Raw genomic sequence first — 21514 nt, forward strand, 5'->3', positions numbered from 1 at the left:
CTACTGGCTAAATGCCCCAAGTCGGTAAGGCATGACGAAGATTTCAGTTGACAGCTGTAGGGATATGTTCTTAGTTCTTATTTATTTTCATTTGAATTTTCAACACAACAAACATAATTTGTTTTCCATTTATGTGGAAAATTCTTAGCAAGACAGAGATTTGATTTTACGTCGTGACATGGAACATATTCTTGGAATTCTAATCCATGCTATCATCTTCAACGTAACGATATGAGAAATGTAAAATATGAGCTAGCACCTTGAAGTATCTGCAAAGCACAAAAAAAGAGACATTGGCCTTGGCATTCGACGAGTGTTGGATAACTGCTTCCCATTTCGATTCATAGTACATTGAACTGAGGGCGTCTGTCTGGTAAAGAAAGTTGTAAATTTTTACTGTATTCTTCTTAACTATGAAGAATACATTTTTTGACTAAAAACGACATAGATTATTTAAGGAATATTTTCTCAAGAAAATATTAAAAATGTGGATTTTTTAAAAATATTTTTTAAGGACCTCATTAACCGTGGATTTTTTTAAAAATATTTTCAACTACTAAACGTGGATTTTTTTTTAAATATTTTTCGAGGACAAAATGGACTACTAAACGTGGTTTTTTTTTAAATATTTTTCAAGGACAAAAAGGATTACTAAACGTGAATTTTTTTTAAATATTTTTCAAGGACAAAAAGGACTACTAAACGTGGATTTTTTTTAAATATTTGCAAGGACCAAAAGTATTTTTTGTAAATATTTTTTAAGGACCAGAAGTATTTTTTGTAAATATTTTTTAAGGACCAAAAGGACTACTACTTTCGCCCTAGGTCATTATAAGCTCAACTTGAATGGGAAAATTATCAAATATCCATCAAACAAAAAAATTAAAATTTTTAGATCCTTTTATAAAATATCAAATTTTGTTAGTGTTTTAGTCGGTGAAAACAAAAATTCAATAAAAATCAAAGTCGGTTGGTCTTTTGGACCTCTCATCTTTGAAGAATTATTTTTAGATCCTTAAAAATAAATTTTGCATACTTGGAAAATATTTGATGGCCCGTTAAAAAATATTTTTTGTCCTTTGGTCCTTGATAAAATATTTTCGGTCTTTGAAAAATACTTTTTAAGAAATAAATTTTTTTTTGATTCTTTGTTCCATAAGGAAACATTTTTTTCTCCTTTTGCTTGGGGCTTGGATTTTTTAAATATTTTTTTTAAGGACAATTAAGACTTCAGGCATGGATTTTTTAAGTAACTGTCAACAAGGGCTATAAATGCTTGGGGGTGGAATTAAAAAAAAATTGGAAGGACTTTTAAGTCTCCAATCGTGGATTTTTTGAAAAAATTTTGAAGGACTATTAAGGCTCCAAGCGTGAATTTTTAAAATAATTTTTTGAAGAACTTTTAAGGCTCTAATCGTGGATTTTTTTAAATATTTTTGAAGGACTTTTCAAGGTTCCTAACGTGGATTTTTTAAATATTTTTGAAGGACTTTTCAGGCTCCAAACGTGGCTTTTTGAAGAACTATTAAGGCTCCAAGCGTGAATTTTTAAAATAACTTTTTGAAGGACTTTTAAGGCTCTAATCGTGGATTTTTTAAATATTTTTGAAGGACTTTTCAAGGTTCCTAACGTGGATTTTTTAAATAACCTTTTTGAAGGACTTTTCAAGGTTCCTAACGTGGATTTTTTAAATAACCTTTTTGAAGGACTTTTCAAGGTTCCTAACGTGGATTTTTTAAATGAATTTTTTGAAGGACTTTTCAGGCTCAAAAGGTGGATTTTTGAAGGACTTTTCAGGCTCAAAACGTGGATTTTTGAAGGACTTTTAAGGCTCAATCGGCCTTTTTGAAGGACTTTTAAGGCTCAATCGGCCTTTTTTTTGAAGGACTTTTATGGCTCAATCGGCCTTTTTGAAGGACTTTTATGGCTCAAATCGTGAATTTTTTTATAGACTATTCTTCAAGAAATACACGTATTTTATATTTTGGTCCTTGAAAAAAAGTATTCATAAGGCCTTGGCCCTTTGGTCCTTGAAAACATATTCACAAATCATTGGTCCATTGGTCACTGAAAAAATATTCTGAAGTCCATGATTCTTGATTCTTTAGTCCTTCACAAAATATTGTTAAATCCTTGGTCCTTTGGTCCTTGGAAAAAAATTAAGGTCTGTGAAGAAATATTTTCTTGGTTTGTCCTTTAATCCTTGGAAAATATTCTTAAGTCTTTGAAGAAATATTTTCTTGGTTCGTCCTTTAATCTTTGGAAAATATTCTTAATTCTTTGAAGAAATATTTTATTCATCATTTAATCCTTGGAAAATATTCCTTAAGAAATCCACAATTTTGTGGTCCTTTTATCCTTGAAAATTACTCCTAGGAAATCAAAATTGTTCCTTTGAAAAACGAATTTTTAAAAAATCTACGCCTTGTTCGTCCTTGGAAAAATAAATCTTTAAAAAATCTACGCCTTGTTCGTCCTTGGAAAAATAAATCTTTAAAAAATCTACTCCTTGTTCGTCCTTGGAAAAATAAATCTTTAAAAAATCTACGCCTTGTTCGTCCTTGGAAAAATAAATCTTTAAAAAATCTACGCCTTGTTCGTCCTTGGAAAAATAAATCTTTAAAAAATCTACGCCTTGTCGGTCCTTGGAAAAATAAATCTTTAAAAAATCTACGCCTTGTCGGTCCTTGGAAAAAAAATTAAAAAATCTACGCCTTGTTGGTCCTTGGAAAAATAGATCTTTAAAAAATTTTCGCCTTGGGAAAATAAATCCTTAAAAAATTCACGACTTGTTGGTCATTTAAGTCATTTAAATATTGAATCTTTAAAAATCCTCTCCTTGTCGATCCTTAGAAAATTAAATCTTTAACAAATCGAAGCTATTTTGATCCTTTGAAAAATGAGTCTTTAAAAAATCGACGCCTTTTTGGTCCTTTGCAAAAATGAATCTTTAAAAAAAACGACGCCTTTTTGGTCCTTTGCAAAAATGAATCTTTAAAAAAAATCCACGCCTTGTTGGTCCTTGGAAAAATGAATCTTTAAAAAATCCACGCCTTGTTGGTCCTTGGAAAAATGAATCTTTAAAAAAATCCACGCCTTGTTGGTCCTTGGAAAAATGAATCTTTAAAAAAATCCACGCCTTGTTGGTCCTTGGAAAAATGAATCTTTAAAAAAATCCACGCCTTGTTGGTCCTTGGAAAAATGAATCTTTAAAAAAATCCACGCCTTGTTGGTCCTTGGAAAAATGAATCTTTATAAAAATCCACGCCTTGTTGGTCCTTGGAAAAATGAATCTTTAAAAAAATCCACGCCTTATTGGTGCTTGGAAAAATGAATCTTTAAAAAATCCACGCCTTGTTGGTCCTTGGAAAAATGAATCTTTAAAAAAATCCACGCCTTGTTGGTCCTTGGAAAAATGAATCTTTAAAAAAATCCACGCCTTGTTGGTCCTTGGAAAAATGAATCTTTAAAAAAAAACCACGCCTTGTTTATCCTTGGAAAAATAAATATTTAAAAAATCCACGCCTCGTTGGTCATTTGAGCAATGAATCTTTAAAAATCCTCTCCTTGTTGATCCTTTGAAAAGTGAATCTTTATCAAATCAAAGCCTTTTTGATCCTTTGAAATTATTTTAAAATTATTTTAAATATCCACGCCTTGTTGGTCCTTTGAAGGAAAATTATTTTAAAACTCTACGCCTTGTTGGTCCTTTGAAGAAAAATTATTTTAAAAATTCATGTCTTGTTGGTCCTTTAAAGAAAATTATTTTAAAAATCCACGCCTCGTCCTTTTGTATCATTGAAACTGTTCTTAAAGATATATATTTGAGAGTCCTTCAATATATTCTTTTAACAAACATCCCTTGAACTTACTCTGCTTATAATTGTCGTTCCAATTTGTCCAAATGCAATGGTCTCTTGCACTTTTCCAATGGTCCAGAACACATAGGGTATGCTGTTGACAGGACTCTAGAGCAAAAAAGAAGATATTGGTATCGATTTTCTTTTTTTCTCTTTCCACTCACCGTATAAACCTTGAAGACCAGAACGCAAAGCGTTGCCGCCAAAAATGAGAAAATTATAAAAATACGAAATGAAAATTCTCTCTGAATTTCTTGGGCAAATTTATTCAAACGGATGTTTTCCTTCAGCGTAGCTATCAGAATTCTATGGAATTTTTCAATTGCCTCTGAATCGTTTGATGAAAATTTCAAAATGTTTTCAACACCCATATTTAGGCGTTCTCCCATCATCTGATAACGACCATCGAGATTGTGCACAAACATAGTCAGGGCATAGGATTCCCCCACAATGGTGGAGGCCACAATAAACCCCACCCATAGACTACTCAGGACCAAAGGGGTATAAATATACCAGCTGTTGTAGTCGAATGGCGGTATCATTTTATAGGGTAGGGGTTTCTCACCCACCGCCAGACCATAGATGGTGAAGACTATGTAGCTTAGCAGGGCACACAGGTAGAGAATTGAAAATGCCAGCACAGGATAATAGCTGCGTAAATTTCCGGCATGAATGTCTGGTCTAAGGGATCTGTAAATTGAATAAAAAATTGTAGAAATAGAAATCCAAAAATTGATAACCCTTCCTCTTACTCCTCAATAAAAATCTCCGCATAGAACTTCCTCAACATCCATTTGAAACTCTTCTTCTCGAAGGCCGACGTAAAGGCCCGAATGTGGATTTCGATCAGTACAAAATAGGTCGGTATCCCAGTCAACATATCATCGAGATTATGAAAATTCACACGCAGATACCGGACCTCAGCATCGTTGTGCATGACAAATATGAGAAAGGACACCATATAGATGACTGTCGTAAAGATGTGGGTCCACCAGACGGCATTATCCTCCAGAGGCCAACAGATGATGTTGAAGCGACGATAGAATGTCATGGGCCATGTTAGAGCCACAGGCCGGCCATTCACCAGACGTGGTGTATACAACATGGAAGATATGATATGTTGACCGGAGGAAGGTGGAAACACTAGAAACGGAATTGTTCTCCAAACTGGGAGGTATTTCCGTATTGAATCATATATTTATAGTTTTCTTTAACATTGTCTTCCAGACTGACAAAAAAGTGATGAATTATGTACTCCCTCCAAAAAACTTATGGCAATTATTGCCCGCTTTCATAAGTTCCGCAGCCGTCATAAAGTTTGAAACTTTTTAATTTTAATTGAGAAATTATATCGCTTATAAAAAATACAAATTTTCAGTATCCTAATTATGCTCCTGTGGAACATAAACAACAAATGCTGGTAAAAAGTTTTATGGAATAGGGGAAAAGTGAACTTAAAGACACGTGCAACTGGAAGACCGAATAGGGCTCGAGGAGTAGATTTTTAAATAATTTTTAACAAGGACTATTAAGGCTTCAGGCGCGGATTTTTAAAATAATTTTTAACAAGGACTATTCCTCCAGGCGTAGACTTTTTAAATAATTTTTAACAAGGACTATTAAGGCTCCAGGCGTGGATTTTTTAAATAATTTTTAACAAGAACTTAAAAGGCTCCAGGCGTGGATTTTTTAAATAATTTTTAACAAGGACTTAAAAGGCTCCAGGCGTGGATTTTTTAAATAATTTTTAACAAGGACTTAAAAGGCTCCAGGCGTGGATTTTTTAAATAATTTTTAACAAGGACTTAAAAGGCTCCAGGCGTGGATTTTTTAAATAATTTTTAACAAGGACTTAAAAGGCTCCAGGCGTGGATTTTTTAAATAATTTTTAACAAGGACTTAAAAGGCTCCAGGCGTGGATTTTTTAAACAATTTTTAACAAGGACTTAAAAGGCTCCAGGCGTGGATTTTTTAAATAATTTTTAACAAGGACTTAAAAGGCTCCAGGCGTGGATTTTTTAAATAATTTTTAACAAGGACTTAAAAGGCTCCAGGCGTGGATTTTTTAAATAATTTTTAACAAGGACTTAAAAGGCTCCAGGCGTGGATTTTTTAAATAATTTTTAACAAGGACCAATAAGGCTCCAGGCGTGGATTTTTTAAATAATTTTCAACAAAGACCAATGAGGCTCCAGGCTTGGATTTTTAAAATAATTTTTAACAAGGACCAATAAGGCTCCAGGCGTGGATTTTTTAAATAATTTTTAACAAGGACTATTAAGGCTCCAGGCGTGGATTTTTTAAATAATTTTTAACAAGGACTTAAAAGGCTCCAGGCGTGGATTTTTTAAATAATTTTTAACAAGGACTTAAAAGGCTCCAGGCGTGGATTTTTTAAATAATTTTTAACAAGGACTTAAAAGGCTCCAGGCGTGGATTTTTTAAATAATTTTTAACAAGGACTTAAAAGGCTCCAGGCGTGGATTTTTTAAATAATTTTTAACAAGGACTTAAAAGGCTCCAGGCGTGGATTTTTTAAATAATTTTTAACAAGGACTTAAAAGGCTCCAGGCGTGGATTTTTTAAATAATTTTTAACAAGGACTTAAAAGGCTCCAGGCGTGGATTTTTTAAATAATTTTTAACAAGGACTTAAAAGGCTCCAGGCGTGGATTTTTTAAATAATTTTTAACAAGGACTTAAAAGGCTCCAGGCGTGGATTTTTTAAATAATTTTTAACAAGGACTTAAAAGGCTCCAGGCGTGGATTTTTTAAATAATTTTTAACAAGGACTTAAAAGGCTCCAGGCGTGGATTTTTTAAATAATTTTTAACAAGGACTTAAAAGGCTCCAGGCGTGGATTTTTTAAATAATTTTTAACGAGGACCAATAAGGCTCCAGGCGTGGATTTTTTAAATAATTTTTAACAAGGATCAATAAGGCTCCAGGCGTGGATTTTTTAAATAATTTTTAACAAGGACTTAAAAGGCTCCAGGCGTGGATTTTTTAAATAATTTTTAACAAGGACTTAAAAGGCTCCAGGCGTGGATTTTTTAAATAATTTTTAACAAGGACTTAAAAGGCTCCAGGCGTGGATTTTTTAAATAATTTTTAACAAGGACTTAAAAGGCTCCAGGCGTGGATTTTTTAAATAAATTTTAAGGAAGACTATTGAGCCTCCAGGCCTTGATTTTTTAAATAAATTTTAAGGAAGACTATTGAGCCTCCAGGCCTGGATTTTTTAAATAAATTTGAAGAAAGACTATTAAGGCTCCAGGCCTGGATTTTTAAACAATTTTTTTGAAACCCTAGTTTAAAACTTTATTCTTTATATTTTATTCAAAACAAAGTATTTTATTTCATATTGTTCCATATTCTTCCATTTTTTCCTCAACGGAATGATGTGAGACATGTGAAGTAGGAGCCGGCACCCTGAAGTATCTGTGAAAAAATGTTAAATTTTTAAATTAGGTAAATTTTCAATTTCCTATACTCACTGCCAGTGCTGTGGTCGTTGAGATGGTAAAAAAATTTAAACCGGTCAAACAAAAGGGTTTGCTGTTGGTTGCAATAGCCAACTGAACCAATTTCATTAGACGTGCATTGGACTTGGAATCCTCGGATTGGAAAACAACCAGTTCCCAATTGGATTCGTAATACATGGAGCTAATTTGGTTGGTCTAGGAGAAAAACATTTTGAAAAATTTTAGAAAAAAGTTGTTTTAGTTCGCTTACTATTGTCACAATGGTGGAACCCATTGTGCCAATGGCTAAGATTTCCTGAATTTTACCAATGGCCCAGAAAATGTAGCCGATACTGGTCATGGGACTCTGAGGAATATAAAAAGGCTTTATTATTGATATTCAATATTCCAATTCCAAATGTATCTCACCGTATAAACCTTAAAACCTAGGCCACACAGCGAAGCCGCCATAAAGGCCACAATGACGAAGAGACGAAATGAATATTCCCTTTGGATCTCCTGGGCAAAGGTGTTCAATGCCACATTTTCCTGCAAAGTTTCCACTAAAATTTTATTATATTCCGCTGCAATGTGTTGATTGCCATTATCCCTTTTCTTCTTCTCCAACACCACATCGACTTTGGCCATTAATTTTTCCCGCATCATAAGGTAGCGACCATTCAAATGAAATACCAATGTGGACAGCACCGTGGCTTCGCCCAGCATCATGGTGGCCACAATGACGCCAATCCATAAATTGCTGAGGCAGCAGAGCAAATAAATCCACAACGGGCTATAATCAAAGGCCGGTATCATTTTGTACATTAATTCACGGCTTCCGATGGAGAGGAAATAGATGGGCAAAATAACATAGGAAATGAGAGCCGATAAATACAAACTGCTCAGCACAAATATGGGCATGAGTTGACTGCGGATGTTCTTGAAAATTGTGGGATGAAGGGAGCTGCAAACAAAGAAAAGAAAAGAAAAAAAATAGTACTTGTAAAAAAGATTTTAATAAACCTCCTGGAGCCTTAATAGCCCTTGTTAAAAATTATTTAAAAAATCCAAGCCTGGAGCCTTAACAGTCCTTCAAAAAATTCGTTAAAAAATCCACGCCTGTAGCCTTATTGGTCCTTGTTAAAAATTATTTAAAAAATCTACGCCTGGAGCCTTATTGGTCCTTGTTAAAAATTATTTAAAAAATCCACGCCTGGAGCCTTTTAAGTCCTTGTTAAAAATTATTTAAAAAACACGCCTGGAGCCTTTTAAGTCCTTGTTAAAAATTATATAAAAAATCAACGCCTGGGGCCTTTTAAGTCCTTGTTAACAATTATTTAAAAATTCCACGCCTTTAGCGTTTTTGGTCCTTGTTAAAAATTATTGGAAAAAATCGACGCATGGAGCCTGTATAGTCCTTGTCAAAAATTATTTAAAAATCCACGCCTGTAGCCTAAATAGTCCTTGTCAAAAATTATTTAAAAAATCCACGCCTGGAGCTTTAAAAGTCCTTGTAAAAACTCTTTAAAAAATCCACAAATGGAGCCTTAATAGTCCTTGTTAAAAATTATTTAAAAAATCCACGCCTGGAGCCTTAATAGTCCTTGTTAAAAATTATTTAAAAAATCCACGCCTAGAGCCTTATTGGTCATTGTTAAAAATTATTTAAGAAATCCACGCCTAGAGCCTTATTGGTCATTGTTAAAAATTATTTACGAAATCCACGCCTGGAGCCTTATTGGTCCTTGTTAAAAATTATTTAAAAAATCCACGCCTGGAGCCTTATTGGTCCTTGTTAAAAATTATTTAAAAAATCCACGCCTGGAGCCTTATTGGTCCTTGTTAAAAATTATTTAAAAAATCCACGCCTGGAGCCTTTTAAGACCTTGTAAAAAATTATTGGAAAAAGCCACGCCTGGAGCCTTATTATTTAAAAAATCCATGCCTGGAACCTTAAAAGTCCTTGTAAAAAATTATTTAAAAAATCCACACCTGGAGCCTTAATAGTCCTTGTAAAAAAATATTTAAAAAATCCACGCCTGGAGCCTTAATAGTCCTTCAAAAAATTATTTAAAAAATCCACGTCTGGAGCCTGAATAGTCCTTGTTAAGAAATATTTAAAAAATCCACGCCTGGAGCCTTAATAGTCCTTCAAAAAATTATTTAAAAAATCCACGTCTGGAGCCTGAATAGTCCTTGTTAAGAAATATTTAAAAAATCCACGCCTGGAGCCTGAATAGTCCTTGTTAAGAAATATTTAAAAAATCCACGCCTGGAGCCTGAATAGTCCTTGTTAAGAAATATTTAAAAAATCCACGCCTGGAGCCTGAAAGTCCTTGTTAAAATTATTAAAAAATCCACGCCTAGAGCCTTGATAGTCCTTGTTAAAAAATATTTAAAAAATCCACGCCTGGAGCCTTGATAGTCCTTGTTAAAAATTATTTAAAAAATCCACGCCTGGAGCCTTATTGGTCCTTGTCAAACATTATTTAAAAAATATATGCCTGGAGCCTTAAAAATTATTTAAAAAATTCACGCATGTAGCCTTATTGGTCCTTGTTAAAAATTATTTAAAAAATCCACGCCTGGAGCCTTAATAGTCCTTGTTAAAAGTTATTTAAAAAATCCACGCCTGGAGCCTTAATAGTCCTTGTTAAAAGTTATTTAAAAAATCCACGCCTGGAGCCTTAATAGTCCTTGTTAAAAGTTATTTAAAAAATCCACGCCTGGAACCTTTTAAGACCTTGTTAAAAATTCTTTAAAAAATCCACGCCTGGAGCCTTAGTAGTCCTTGTAAGAAATTATTTAAAAAATCCACGTCTGGAGCCTTAATAGTCCTTGTAAAAAATTATTTAAAAAATCCACGCATGGAGCCTTATTGGTCCTTGTTAAAAATTGTTTAAAAAATCCACGCCTGGAGCCTTGTAAGATTTTGTTAAAAATTATTTAAATAATCCACGCCTGAAGCCTTATTGGTCCTTGTAAAAAATATTTAAAAAAATCCATGTCCTCTACTCACCTCTCAATATAAATCTGCCTGTAGAATTTCTCCAGCAACCTTCGAAAATCCTGCTTCCTCCAACCCAAGGTAAAGGCACGCAAATGAATTTCAATCAGCACCAAATATGTCGGTACTCCCGTCAACATTTCATCCAAATTATTGATATTTACCCGAAGATAACGAAATTCGGCATCATTTGTTATGACGAAGAGTATAAATGCCAAATACCAACAGAAACGATCAAATACCACGGCAAGCCAGGAGGCATTCTCTTCCAATGGCCAACAAATGTTGTTGGTTAGCCTGAAGAGAGCTATGGGCCAGGATAATGGAACCTTTCGGCCATCCGGCAAACGAGGACGATACAACATTTTCGTTCGAACTACTCCAATGGATTTACAATGAAAATTAACCACACCGACTGTTAGGCCAGGACATTTATATTGAAACTATTTGGGTTTAGTGTGAGGTTCTCCAAAACAACCGTTGCTTTACAAAGTGTAATTGTTTATGAATTCTTAAGAACTGGAATTGTTTTGGTATTTAAAGTCAAAACTTTTAATTTGTTTTAAGACACAAACGAAATTAAGTAATTATTGCTCAAACTTAAATGTACGTATGTTGTTATTAACCAAATCGTAGTTCCTGTGTTATATCTATTGTTGTCCAAATTTAACTTTCATTCATCCTTCTTCATGCCTGGAAGGTGGTCTTGCATTACGCCTGTATCGTCCATAGTTAGTACTTAAAAATATGAGTTATGAGGGTATGAGATTTAATATTTTTCGCCTCCTCCCAATTTAAAGTTCTGAGACTTCTTTCGGAGAATATCAAGGGCAACCTTGACACAAATCAATCCGAGAAGCTGAGGCTTCTTCTATTGTCGAATATAATTCCATTGTGCGTCTTATATATTTGTTACCAAAAATTGCCAATTCTAACGATCTTTTACAATTTTCCGAAAAGAGTGCCAACTTGGACCATGAAAATTTACAAATATCACCTATTAACATTACTTCTTTTAACCACAAGTATATAACTGAAAATTAAAAATTAGACTGTGCAACAAAAAAAATAATTGCTGGAAAATCCATGAGATTATGAAGAGATGAGGTGCATTTTGAAAGTATCCATCGCAAAGTAAAATCAATAGAGGGAACCATTTTTTTGGAATTTTCGAATCAAGATTCCTTGAAATCGTTTAAGTTTAGGTGCATAGTGTCGTGGGCAATATTGCTTATAAAAATATGGTGCTTATTTTGGTTGAAAATTGTTACCCCCAGGAGTCAAAAAGGGGTCTTTTTGGTCCTTTTTTATAATATGGTTAAAAAATCTCTGTTTAAACGGGATGGTAGCAAGTCAAAATATTCCAAGTTATTTGTTATAAAATACAACTATAATTCCATTATAGTTCCTAGAAGACGTCAAAAATGTAGATCATACCTAATGACCAGGAATTCATATATGTTAAAGAGATACTTTAAGGTTAAAGCCGTAATTTGTGTGAGTTTGTGCAAAATTCTTCAACAAAGAAATAAATTAGAAGAATAACCTCCAAGAGAAAAATTATCTTCATTAAATTTCACTATTCATCACCAACGAAAAGGAATCTCTATTTCCAATGCATATCAAAAAAATATTTGCATCAGGGTTCAAAAAAAAAAAAAAAAGCTTTTAATAACCTCGTCCTATTAGAAGGAACTTGAAAATTTTCAAAAAATACCGAAAACAACCTTTAAATGAAAATCGTTATATGGGGACTATACGAAAACGTGGATCTTCATACAAGAATTTTGTTCATAGGGTGTAGTACTCTCACTAACTTCAAATACGAAATTTGAAATAATTCCGTGGACCGACATTACCCATTTACGAAATAAAGCTGCCTACTAGTAAACTATGCATGTATGCAAAATTTTAGCCTTTTATATCAATTCTTTCGAAAGACATTGTGATTACAACCGAATTTAGAATTTAGAATTTTACGCTGATCCTGAATATATATATTTGTCTTTGTAGAGTCTATTATGAATATTTCGAGGAGTCACAAATAAAATGACAAAGCTAATATATCCTCCATAGAATGGTGGAAGGTATAAAAAGATATTGGGATACATGATGTTTGAAAAAATCTCTGACGTTTTCGCTTTATAAGGGTTATAATCATTAATATTTTGACCCCTAGTGAGGAAGATATGGGAAGAAGTGGGTAGATAAATTCATTCAGATCTCTGATTGGAAAACGTTTGAAATAATTATTGATATGCTTCGCATTTTTTAGAGTTATAATTATTCCACATGTTGGCCCTTTTGTGGTGGAGTTATCAGAAGGTGTGATCGATATATTCCATCTTCACACCAGATCTTATATTAGATCAGATCATACATTATCTTATTAAAAATATTAGGATGTGTGAAATTTGAAAAGAGTTAAATGCTTGTTTCGCACTTTAGAAGACTTATAATTATTCAAAATTTTGACCCCCTGTGGAAGGTACATTATGTAGTGGTTTGATATTGTCTATTTTCGCACCTCACGTAGCACCTATACAAATATTTGCAATGTTTGCAGAGTGGACCAATATTACCCAGCTTCGAACTCAATCTAAGTTTGATAAGAATATTACGATGTGCCATGTTTGGATAAAATCGGATACTCGGACGGACACCCTTAGATCGACTCCAAATGACATGAAACCGATTTTATCCCAAAAGAGCTAGGGTCTAAAATCCTCATTTCGATAAAGCACGTTTTGACCGTATCAAATGATATATACCCTCTTTGGTCATATGACTGAGGGTATAAAAACGTGCTTCAGGAGCCTTTATAGTCCTTGTAAAAATTTTCCTGGAAGATTTGCACAGATCAGACTTTTGTCTGCTGGCAGTTCAAATTAGAAGATGGTTTATATCGGTACAAGACATCGTATAGACCCTATATAACGGTATTGCCTTATATTTGGTATATTTTGTATTTTGTAGCCAAATTCTTCAATGAAATTGTCGGAAAATCCCCAAAAGGAGTTTCTTCTGAGTACTCTACCCCCTGGAAGATAAATGATCCACGATTGCGTATAGTCCATATACAACCGAACCACCCGATATTCGATATGTTAATGATTTTAGGGACATTATTCACCGGAGTTGTTTTAAATTTCTTATTTAAGGTTCTTAATGGATACTACAGCCTAAGGCAGAAAATTGTCACTACAGGTCCAAGTCTTCGTATAGCCCCGATATAACGGTATCTCCTTATATTCGGTATTCCGATGATTTTAGTTACTTTATTCACCGGATTTTTTTTTCAAGTTTCATATTTGAATTTTCTTATGACAAAAGTAGCCTATACAGGTCCGCGTCTTCGTATAGGCCCCAATATAACGGATATATTCGGTATTTTTAAGATTTAAACTCTATTTTTAACCGATTTTATTTATTTATTTTTTTTGAAAATTTCCAAATGGTGAAAGGTATTCAAAGCTCGGCCAGGTCGAACTTACTGCTTTTTTACTTGTGTGAGCGAGTGGCGTACACACATTGTGGCACTAAAAATGTTGCCAGAATCGTACATAGTCCTTTACAAATTGATTTAAAAATCCCCACTAAAAACTTTTTTAAACATCTACCCCAAGAGCCCTAGTAGCCCCTTAACAAGTTTTGTTTTTAAATTAAGGAAAGTTTCCACACAAAAGACTTAATGGTACTTCCAAAAATAAATATACATCCAGGCCTGGCAGGCCTTGTAAAATATTATTTAAAAAATCAATGCCAGATGCCTTAAAAGTCCTTGTAGAAAATTGTGTAAAAGACCCGTGCCTGAGGTCATTATAGTCCGCGCAAGCAATGATTTAAAAGATCCCAGCAAATCGCTTTAATATACCTAGAGCCCTTCTAAAAAAAATATTTAAAAAGCAGTAAGTTCGGCCGGGCCGAACTTTGAATACCCTCCACCATTTGGAACGAATTTGGAAATTTTCAAAAAATAAAATCCTTAAAACATTCTGTTAAAATTTTAAAAATACCAAATATAGCCGTTATATCGAGGTTTATACGACGTGGACCTACATAGGCCTTGTTTTTCATAAGCCATTACCATATTCGAATTCGAAACTTGAAATAAATGGTGAATAATGTAGCTAAAATCATCAAAATATCGTATATAGGGAGGTAGCGTTATATCGGAGCTGTGCGAAGTCCTGGACCAGCATAGACAATTTTCTGTCACAGGCTATAGCATCCATTACGAACTTTAAATACCAAATCTCAAATAATTTCGGTGGGTATTGTACCTAAAATCGTCAAAATACCGAATATATGGAGGTACTGATATATGGGGCCTATACGAAAACCTGGACCTGCATAGAAAATTTTCTGTCTTATGGTGCAGTATCTATTTCGAACTTCAAATACCAAATTTGAAATAATTCCGATGAATAATGTCGCTAAAATCATCAAAATACCGAATATAGGGAGGTACCTTTATATGGGGGCTATATGAAAACGTGGAACTACATGGCCCATTCACGAACTTAACCTGCCTACTGGAAAAATAAACATATGTGCAAAATTTTAGCCTTCTATCTCAATTCGTTCGGAACACAGCGTTAATATACCCTCCATCCAGCGACAGTTAATATACCCTCCATAGTATGGTGGAGGGTATAAAAATACTAGATTTTTCTTCTAAATATATAAAACAGGCCGAGACTTCCAGATCTCGAAAATCACACTTAGTATGCGAAAATCTATTCAAGAGATTAAATGGTTCACTAGCTCGGAAAAAAATCAAAAATCAACGCCGGCAGCCTTTACAACCCCATAAACAATTATTAATCACGGCTTATTAAATTCACAGCTGGTACTTCATTAACTCTTTTAAACATTTATTTAACAAAAAATCTGTGCATTGTATTTAATAGTCCTCGAAAAAAATATAAAAAAAATTTTCGCCAAGAGTCTTAATAGTCCTTGTAAAAAATAAAAAAAGTATAAAAAATACACGCCTCTTTAAGAAGGACTAGAGCTATATAAAAATATAGAAAAAGTTGAGATTACTGTCCTATTGAAAATCACGCTTTTGTATAAAAAAGATTACTTTCCTCCAAGGACGTAAGCAAGGTGGGTGCTGGTACTGGTTCCGGAACCCTTTCGAACTTACCACTTTTGTACCCTTTTTGTGCATATTTTACATGAAAAAGTATGTTAGTTAGTGTCCCCCTCGAAATAATCTCGAAATGCATTTCAGTCTACGTCCCTGCTCTTATGGTCAAACATGTTTGTGTCGCCAACCAAAAAATGCATCATAACCATCTTCGGAAAATTTTGCATTACCTCATTACATGAAAAATTTATAGATCAAACATTAAAATAATTTCATAAACAAAAAATGAGTTGAGAGATGTTTCAATTTGTATTTTTGCTGGGGGCAACAACAATAACCACACGAAGACAAAAACTTGTGTGACACACAATGTAAATGTTGCATAGAAGATGTGCAGCCAGTCGAACATAGCCCGGGGTTGGGCGCCGCATATGGCATCCGTTTAGTATCTGTTTTTTTGGCTTCCCATTATTTCAGGTACCCTACAACTCTACATGAGAAGAATTAAAAATAAGTTTGATATCGAGCTGAAAAAAAAACTGTTAGCCTCAAAAATATTAATCCCAAATCCCACTTGAATGACATACAAATGTGTAGATAGTTTTTCATGGTAGGCGAAATTTTTTCAGAATTTTGTTGCTTGCCAATATGGTTTTTACAGGAACCGCTGGAGTTGTACGGCCCACTTTGTGTTGAAAGAATTGTTTCTCCCAAAAATAAGAAAAATGTTTTTTATACCCTCCACCATATTATGGAGGGTATATTAAGTTTGTCATTGCGTTTGTAACACCTTGAAATATACATTTTAGACCCCACAAAGTACATATATTCCTGATCAGCGTAAAATTCTAGGTCGATTTACCGATGTCCGCCTGTCTGTCCGTCTGTGGAAATCACTCTAGCTTCCGAACGAATTGAAGTAGATTGATAAAATTTCACTCAAATATATATCATGTCTGCAGAACTTTTGGTATTGAAAAACGGGCCATGTAGGTCCACGTTTTGGTATAGCCCCCATTATAATGGTACCTCCCTACATTCGGTATTTTGATGATTTTAGCGATATTATTTACCGGAATTGTTACAAATTTGGTATTTGAAGTTCGCAATGGATACTACAGCCTAAGACAAAAAACTATCTATGCAGGTCCAGGTCTTCGTATAGCCCCCATATAACGGTAACTCCCTATTTTCGGTATTTTAATGATTTTAGCATCATTATTCACCGGAATTATTTCAAATTTGGTATTTGAAGTTCGAAGTGGATACTATACCCTAAGACAAAAAAATATCTGTGCAGGTCCACGTCTTCATATAGACCCCATATGACGGTACCTCCGGATATTCGGTATTTTGATGATTTTAGTGATATTTTTCATCGGAATTATTTAAAATTTGGTATTCGAATTTCGCAATGTATACTACAGTCAGTGACAGAAAATTTTCTCTGCTGGTCCACGTCTTCGTATAGCCCCCATATAACGGTATCACCTATTATTCGGTATTTTGACGATTTTAGCGACATTATTCATCGGAATTATTTCAAATTTGGTATTTGAAGTTCGTAATGGATGCTTCCGCCTATGACAGAAAATTGTCTATGCAGGTCCAGGTCTTCGTGTAGCCCCCATATAACGGTACCTCCCGATATTCTGTATTTTAATGATTTTAGCTACATTATTCACCGGAATTATTTCAAATTTGGTATTTGAAGTTCGCAATGGATATTACAGCCTGTGACAAAAAATTGTCTATGCAGGTCCACGTCTTCGTATAGCCCCCATATAACGGTATCTCCCGATATTCGGTGTTTTGATGATTTTAGCGACATTATTCACCAGAATTGTTTCAAATTACGTATTTGGAGTTCCTAATGGGAACTACAGTCTGTGACAGAAAATTGACTGTGCAGGTCCACGTCTTCGTATAGCCCCCATATATCAGTATCTCCCTATATCCGGTATTTTGACGAGTTTAGGTACAATACCCACCGAAATTGTTTGAGATGTCGTATTTAAAGTTCGTAATGGATACTACAGCTTGTGACAGAAAATTGTCTATGCTTGTCCAGATCTTCGAACAGCTTCGATATAACGGTACCTCTCTATATACGGTATTTTGATGATTTTAGCTACATTATTCAACTTTTATTTCAAGTTCTGAATTTGAAGATGGTAATGGCTTACGACAAGCAATGCCTATGTAGGTCCACGTCATATAGACCCCAATATAACGTCAATATTTGAAAATTTTAAAAGAATTTTTTAAGTATTTTATTTTTTTAAATTTTCCAAATTAGTACCAAATGGTGGAGAGTATTCAAAGTTCGGCCCGGCCGAACTTACAGCTTTTTTTCTAATTTTTTATTTCAGAAATATGTTGGTTTCCAACATGGATTTCACATAAACGACTATAGTTGTACAGCCCACTTTGTGGCAGGTCTTTTCCTGTGGAAAGGATTTTTTAAAAAAAATATTTTTTTTTTATTCTTTGTTAACCCCTGTTGTAGGGTATAGCTTGGGTTCACCCCACCATTGGCAGCGTTTTTTTGTTTACTCGTTTTTTTTTTTGCCTAGACTTTTTTTTAATTTACTAGAGCATACTCTGTTTTTTCCGCTCGGCGCACTCAATGCGTGTCGTAGTCCGACCTTGTACCATTTGGTTAGGAATTTGTCACAGATTGCTTTCATATTTGCCTGAGTTCATTTTTTTTGCATTGCGTTGCGTTTCGCTTCTTGTGTTCTGGCTGGCAGTTTTGTTTTTTCTCGTTTTTTCGTTAGCCTGGCATTGAATTGCAGTGATGTGAAAATAAAGGATCTTTGGTATTGGCCACTGGAAACAGGCTCTGAAATGGAATGCGTTTTCAATATTGTTGTGTGCGTGAGTTCGCTGTTTTTTTGTTTTGGATCGGAGAGTAATTTTTAATTGCCTATATCATGGTCTGAGTGGTCTAGTTTTTTTCTTTCTTTCCGTTTTTTTGTGAAGTGAATGCTGTGACACAATTCCATTTAAAAAATGACTTTGTTGTTTTTCTTTGGATTTGATGATTTTTAACAAAATTTTTCAATTCTTCTTTGTTTTCTTTTCAGATTTTTGTGGTGCAAAACAAATGGTGTCTGGGTAAGTTTTTTTTGGTCAATGAAAATTAAAAAAATATTTTTAGGATTTTAGAAATATTCCAATTTAAAAGAATTCAAAATAATTGTGCTAGTGGGGCTTGACAAAAAAAAACAAGTTAAAAAGCAGTAATTTCGGCCGGGCCGAACTTTGAATACACTCCACCATTTGGAACGAATTTGGAAATTTTCAAAAAATAAAATCTTTAAAAAATTCAGGTAAAATTTTAAAAATACCAAATATAGCCATTATATTGGTGTCGACACGACGTGGATCTACATAGGCATTGTTTGTCATAAGTCATTACCACGTTCAAATTCGAAACTTGAAATAAACGGTGAATAATGTAGCTAAAATTATCAAAATATCGCATATAGGGAGGTACCGTTTTTATCGGAGCTGTGCGAAGACCTGAACCAGCATAGACAATTTTCTGTCACAGGCTGTAGCATCCATTACGAACTTCAAATACGCGTCTCAAACAATTTCGGTGGGTATTGTACCTAAACTCGTCAAATAACCGAATATAGGGAGGTACTGATATATGGGGCCTAAACGAAGACCTGGACCTGCATAGACAATTCTCTGTCACAGACTGTAGTTCCCATAGCGAACTCTAAATACCTAATTTGAAACAATTCTGGTGAATAATGACGCTAAAATCATCAAAATACCGAATATTGGGAGGTTCCGTTATATGATGGCTATACGAAGACGTGGACCTGCACAGATAATTTACTGTCTTAGGCTGTAGTATCCATTTCGAACTTCAAATACCAAATTTGAAACAATTCCGGTGAAAAATTTCGCTATAATCATGAAAATACCGAATATCGGGAGGTACCGTTATTTGGAAGCTATGAGAGCTTCTATCTCAATTCGTTCGAAAGATAGCATAATTACAACAGACGGACAGACAGACCGACGGACAGACATCGCTAAATCGACTTAGACTTTTACGCTGATTAAGAATATATATACTTTGTTGGGTCTGACATGAATATTTCGAGGAGTTACAAACGGAATGACAAAGTTAACATACCCTCCATACTATGGTGGAGGGTATAAGAATTAAAAAATAAATAAATAAAAAAATAACACAGTGCAACAAAGTTTAATTTAAATTCTATGACAACAAGGAAAATCCAGCAGATTATTAAAGTAGAGCTACACTAGAATCCGTGAGGTGAGATTCTCCAAAGGGGAGATTAATTCAGGGAAGCATTCTATCACTCTGAAATTTTGCTCAGATATTTATGTTACCCCTGGTATGTTTGATATTAAAAATGGGACATATTGGTCGACCTTTCGGAATGGTGTCCCTATAGCATTACTTCTAGATTTTCGGTATTTTGGAAGTTTTGGCCCCAAAATTGCTCCAGGATTTGGTAGAGGCCCCACATTACTATACCTGCTAATTTTTGGAATTCTGAAGGTCAGTCATTAGTAACTTGACATTTTGAGTTCAGAGCTGACATAATCTCTCCCTGTTCAAATTTCTAAAAATAGGTCCACAATTACCTATTAGCACTTCCAACTTTTAAATATTTTGAGTATCTCTCCCTGCCACATTTTGTAAAGATAAGTCCACTATTAAATCCAATTTTAAGTATTTCGAGAGTTTCGGACAGAGTTACAAACTTATTATTTGGTATTTTGTTTGTCAGTAGATAACAAAATACTTTAAAAATTGCCAATGTAGAATCACCCTTTAACGTAGGATTCTGCAGCGACAAATGCGATCAGATCCCTTAAAATGGGAATAAATTCAAAGGAAGCATTTCGTGGCTCCCATTTATTTGTTTTATACCCTCGCCTTATAGATAGAGAGGATATATATCATTTGATACGGCCAAAACGTGCCTCATCGAAATAGCGATTTTAGACCTTAGGTCTCTTTGGACCAAATTCGTTTCAGGATATTTGGAGTCGATCTAGCGATTTCCACCCATCCGTCGTCTGTCTGTCTGGCTGGCTTGTACGCACGACAACTCTCGAAGGCAGCATTCGATTTGGTCCAAACTTGGCACATCGTAATATCTCTAACAAACTTAGATCGAGTTCAAAGATGGGCAATATCTGTCCACTCCTTCTGGTACCTCCCACACAAACGGTAGAAATCTTCAAAAACAAACTGCTGCACAAAAAGTGAAAGAGTAATCCGGTCAGGTGCGAAAGCGGACAATATCGGCCCATTCCATCAATTACCTCCCCCACAAAGGGTCAAAACGGAAATAAATTCAAAGGAAGCATTTCGTGACCCCCATTTTTTTATTTTTATACCCTCAGCCGTATGGCTAGAAAGGGTATAAAGGGTGAGATAAAAAAACTGCAACAAAGTCAAACGCCATAATTATTAAATTTTTATACCCTCCGTCATACTATGGAGGGTATATTAACTTTGTCATTCCGTTTGTAACTCCTCGAAATACTCATGTCAGACCCAACAAAGTATACATATTCTTGATCAGCGTAAAATTCTAAGACGATTTAGCCATGTCCGTCTGTCTGTCTGTGTGTCTGACTGTCCGTCTGTCTGTTGTAATCACGCTATCTTTCGAACAAATTGAGATAGAAGGCTAAAATTTTGCATACATGTATATTTTGCCAGTAGGCAGGTTAAGTTCGTAAATGGGCCATGTAGGTCCAAGTTATCATATATGCCCCATATAACGGTACCTCCCGATATTCGGTATTTTGATGATTTTAGCGTCATTATTCACCAGAATTGTTTCAAATTACGTATTTAGAGTTCTCAATGGGAACTTCAGTCTGTGACAGAAAATCGTCTGTGCAGGTCCAGGTCTTCGTATAGGCCCCATATATAGCAGTACCTCCCTATATTAGGTATTTTGATGATTTTAGGTACAATACTCACCGAAATTGAAGTTCGCAATGGATGCTACAGCCTGTGACAGAAAATTGTCTATGCTGGTCCAGGTCTTCGCACAGCTCCGATATTACGGTACCTC

At 34.5% G+C, this 21514-nt stretch overlaps 3 protein-coding genes across 3 annotated transcripts in view; 1 reads left to right on the forward strand and 2 right to left on the reverse strand.

Annotated features, from left to right (window-relative positions):
- LOC131803836 (MAP/microtubule affinity-regulating kinase 3-like) overlaps positions 1-21514 on the forward strand; it is a 179073-nt gene that overhangs the window by 79070 nt on the left and 78489 nt on the right. Inside the window, exon 3 of the mRNA XM_059125591.1 lies at positions 18515-18545. The gene's annotated coding sequence lies outside the window, so the exon portion shown is untranslated. The remainder of the gene's footprint in view (positions 1-18514; positions 18546-21514) is intronic.
- LOC101895328 (odorant receptor 74a-like) lies at positions 200-4965 on the reverse strand. Its single transcript, XM_005188477.2, has 4 exons — positions 4613-4965; positions 4025-4550; positions 3873-3968; positions 200-370 (listed from the first exon to the last, which is right to left on the reverse strand). The coding sequence occupies exons 1-4, from the start codon at positions 4963-4965 to the stop codon at positions 200-202; spliced, it is 1146 nt and encodes a 381-aa protein (XP_005188534.2).
- On the reverse strand, positions 7250-10695 carry LOC101895501 (odorant receptor 74a-like). The gene is made up of 5 exons (XM_059125592.1): positions 10343-10695; positions 7753-8287; positions 7595-7690; positions 7357-7539; positions 7250-7300 (listed from the first exon to the last, which is right to left on the reverse strand). Exons 1-5 carry the CDS (start codon positions 10693-10695, stop codon positions 7250-7252), a joined length of 1218 nt encoding a protein of 405 aa, XP_058981575.1.

Source organism: Musca domestica, unplaced genomic scaffold (assembly GCF_030504385.1).
Source record: "Musca domestica strain aabys unplaced genomic scaffold, Musca_domestica.polishedcontigs.V.1.1 34, whole genome shotgun sequence".
NCBI lineage: Eukaryota > Metazoa > Arthropoda > Insecta > Diptera > Muscidae > Musca > Musca domestica.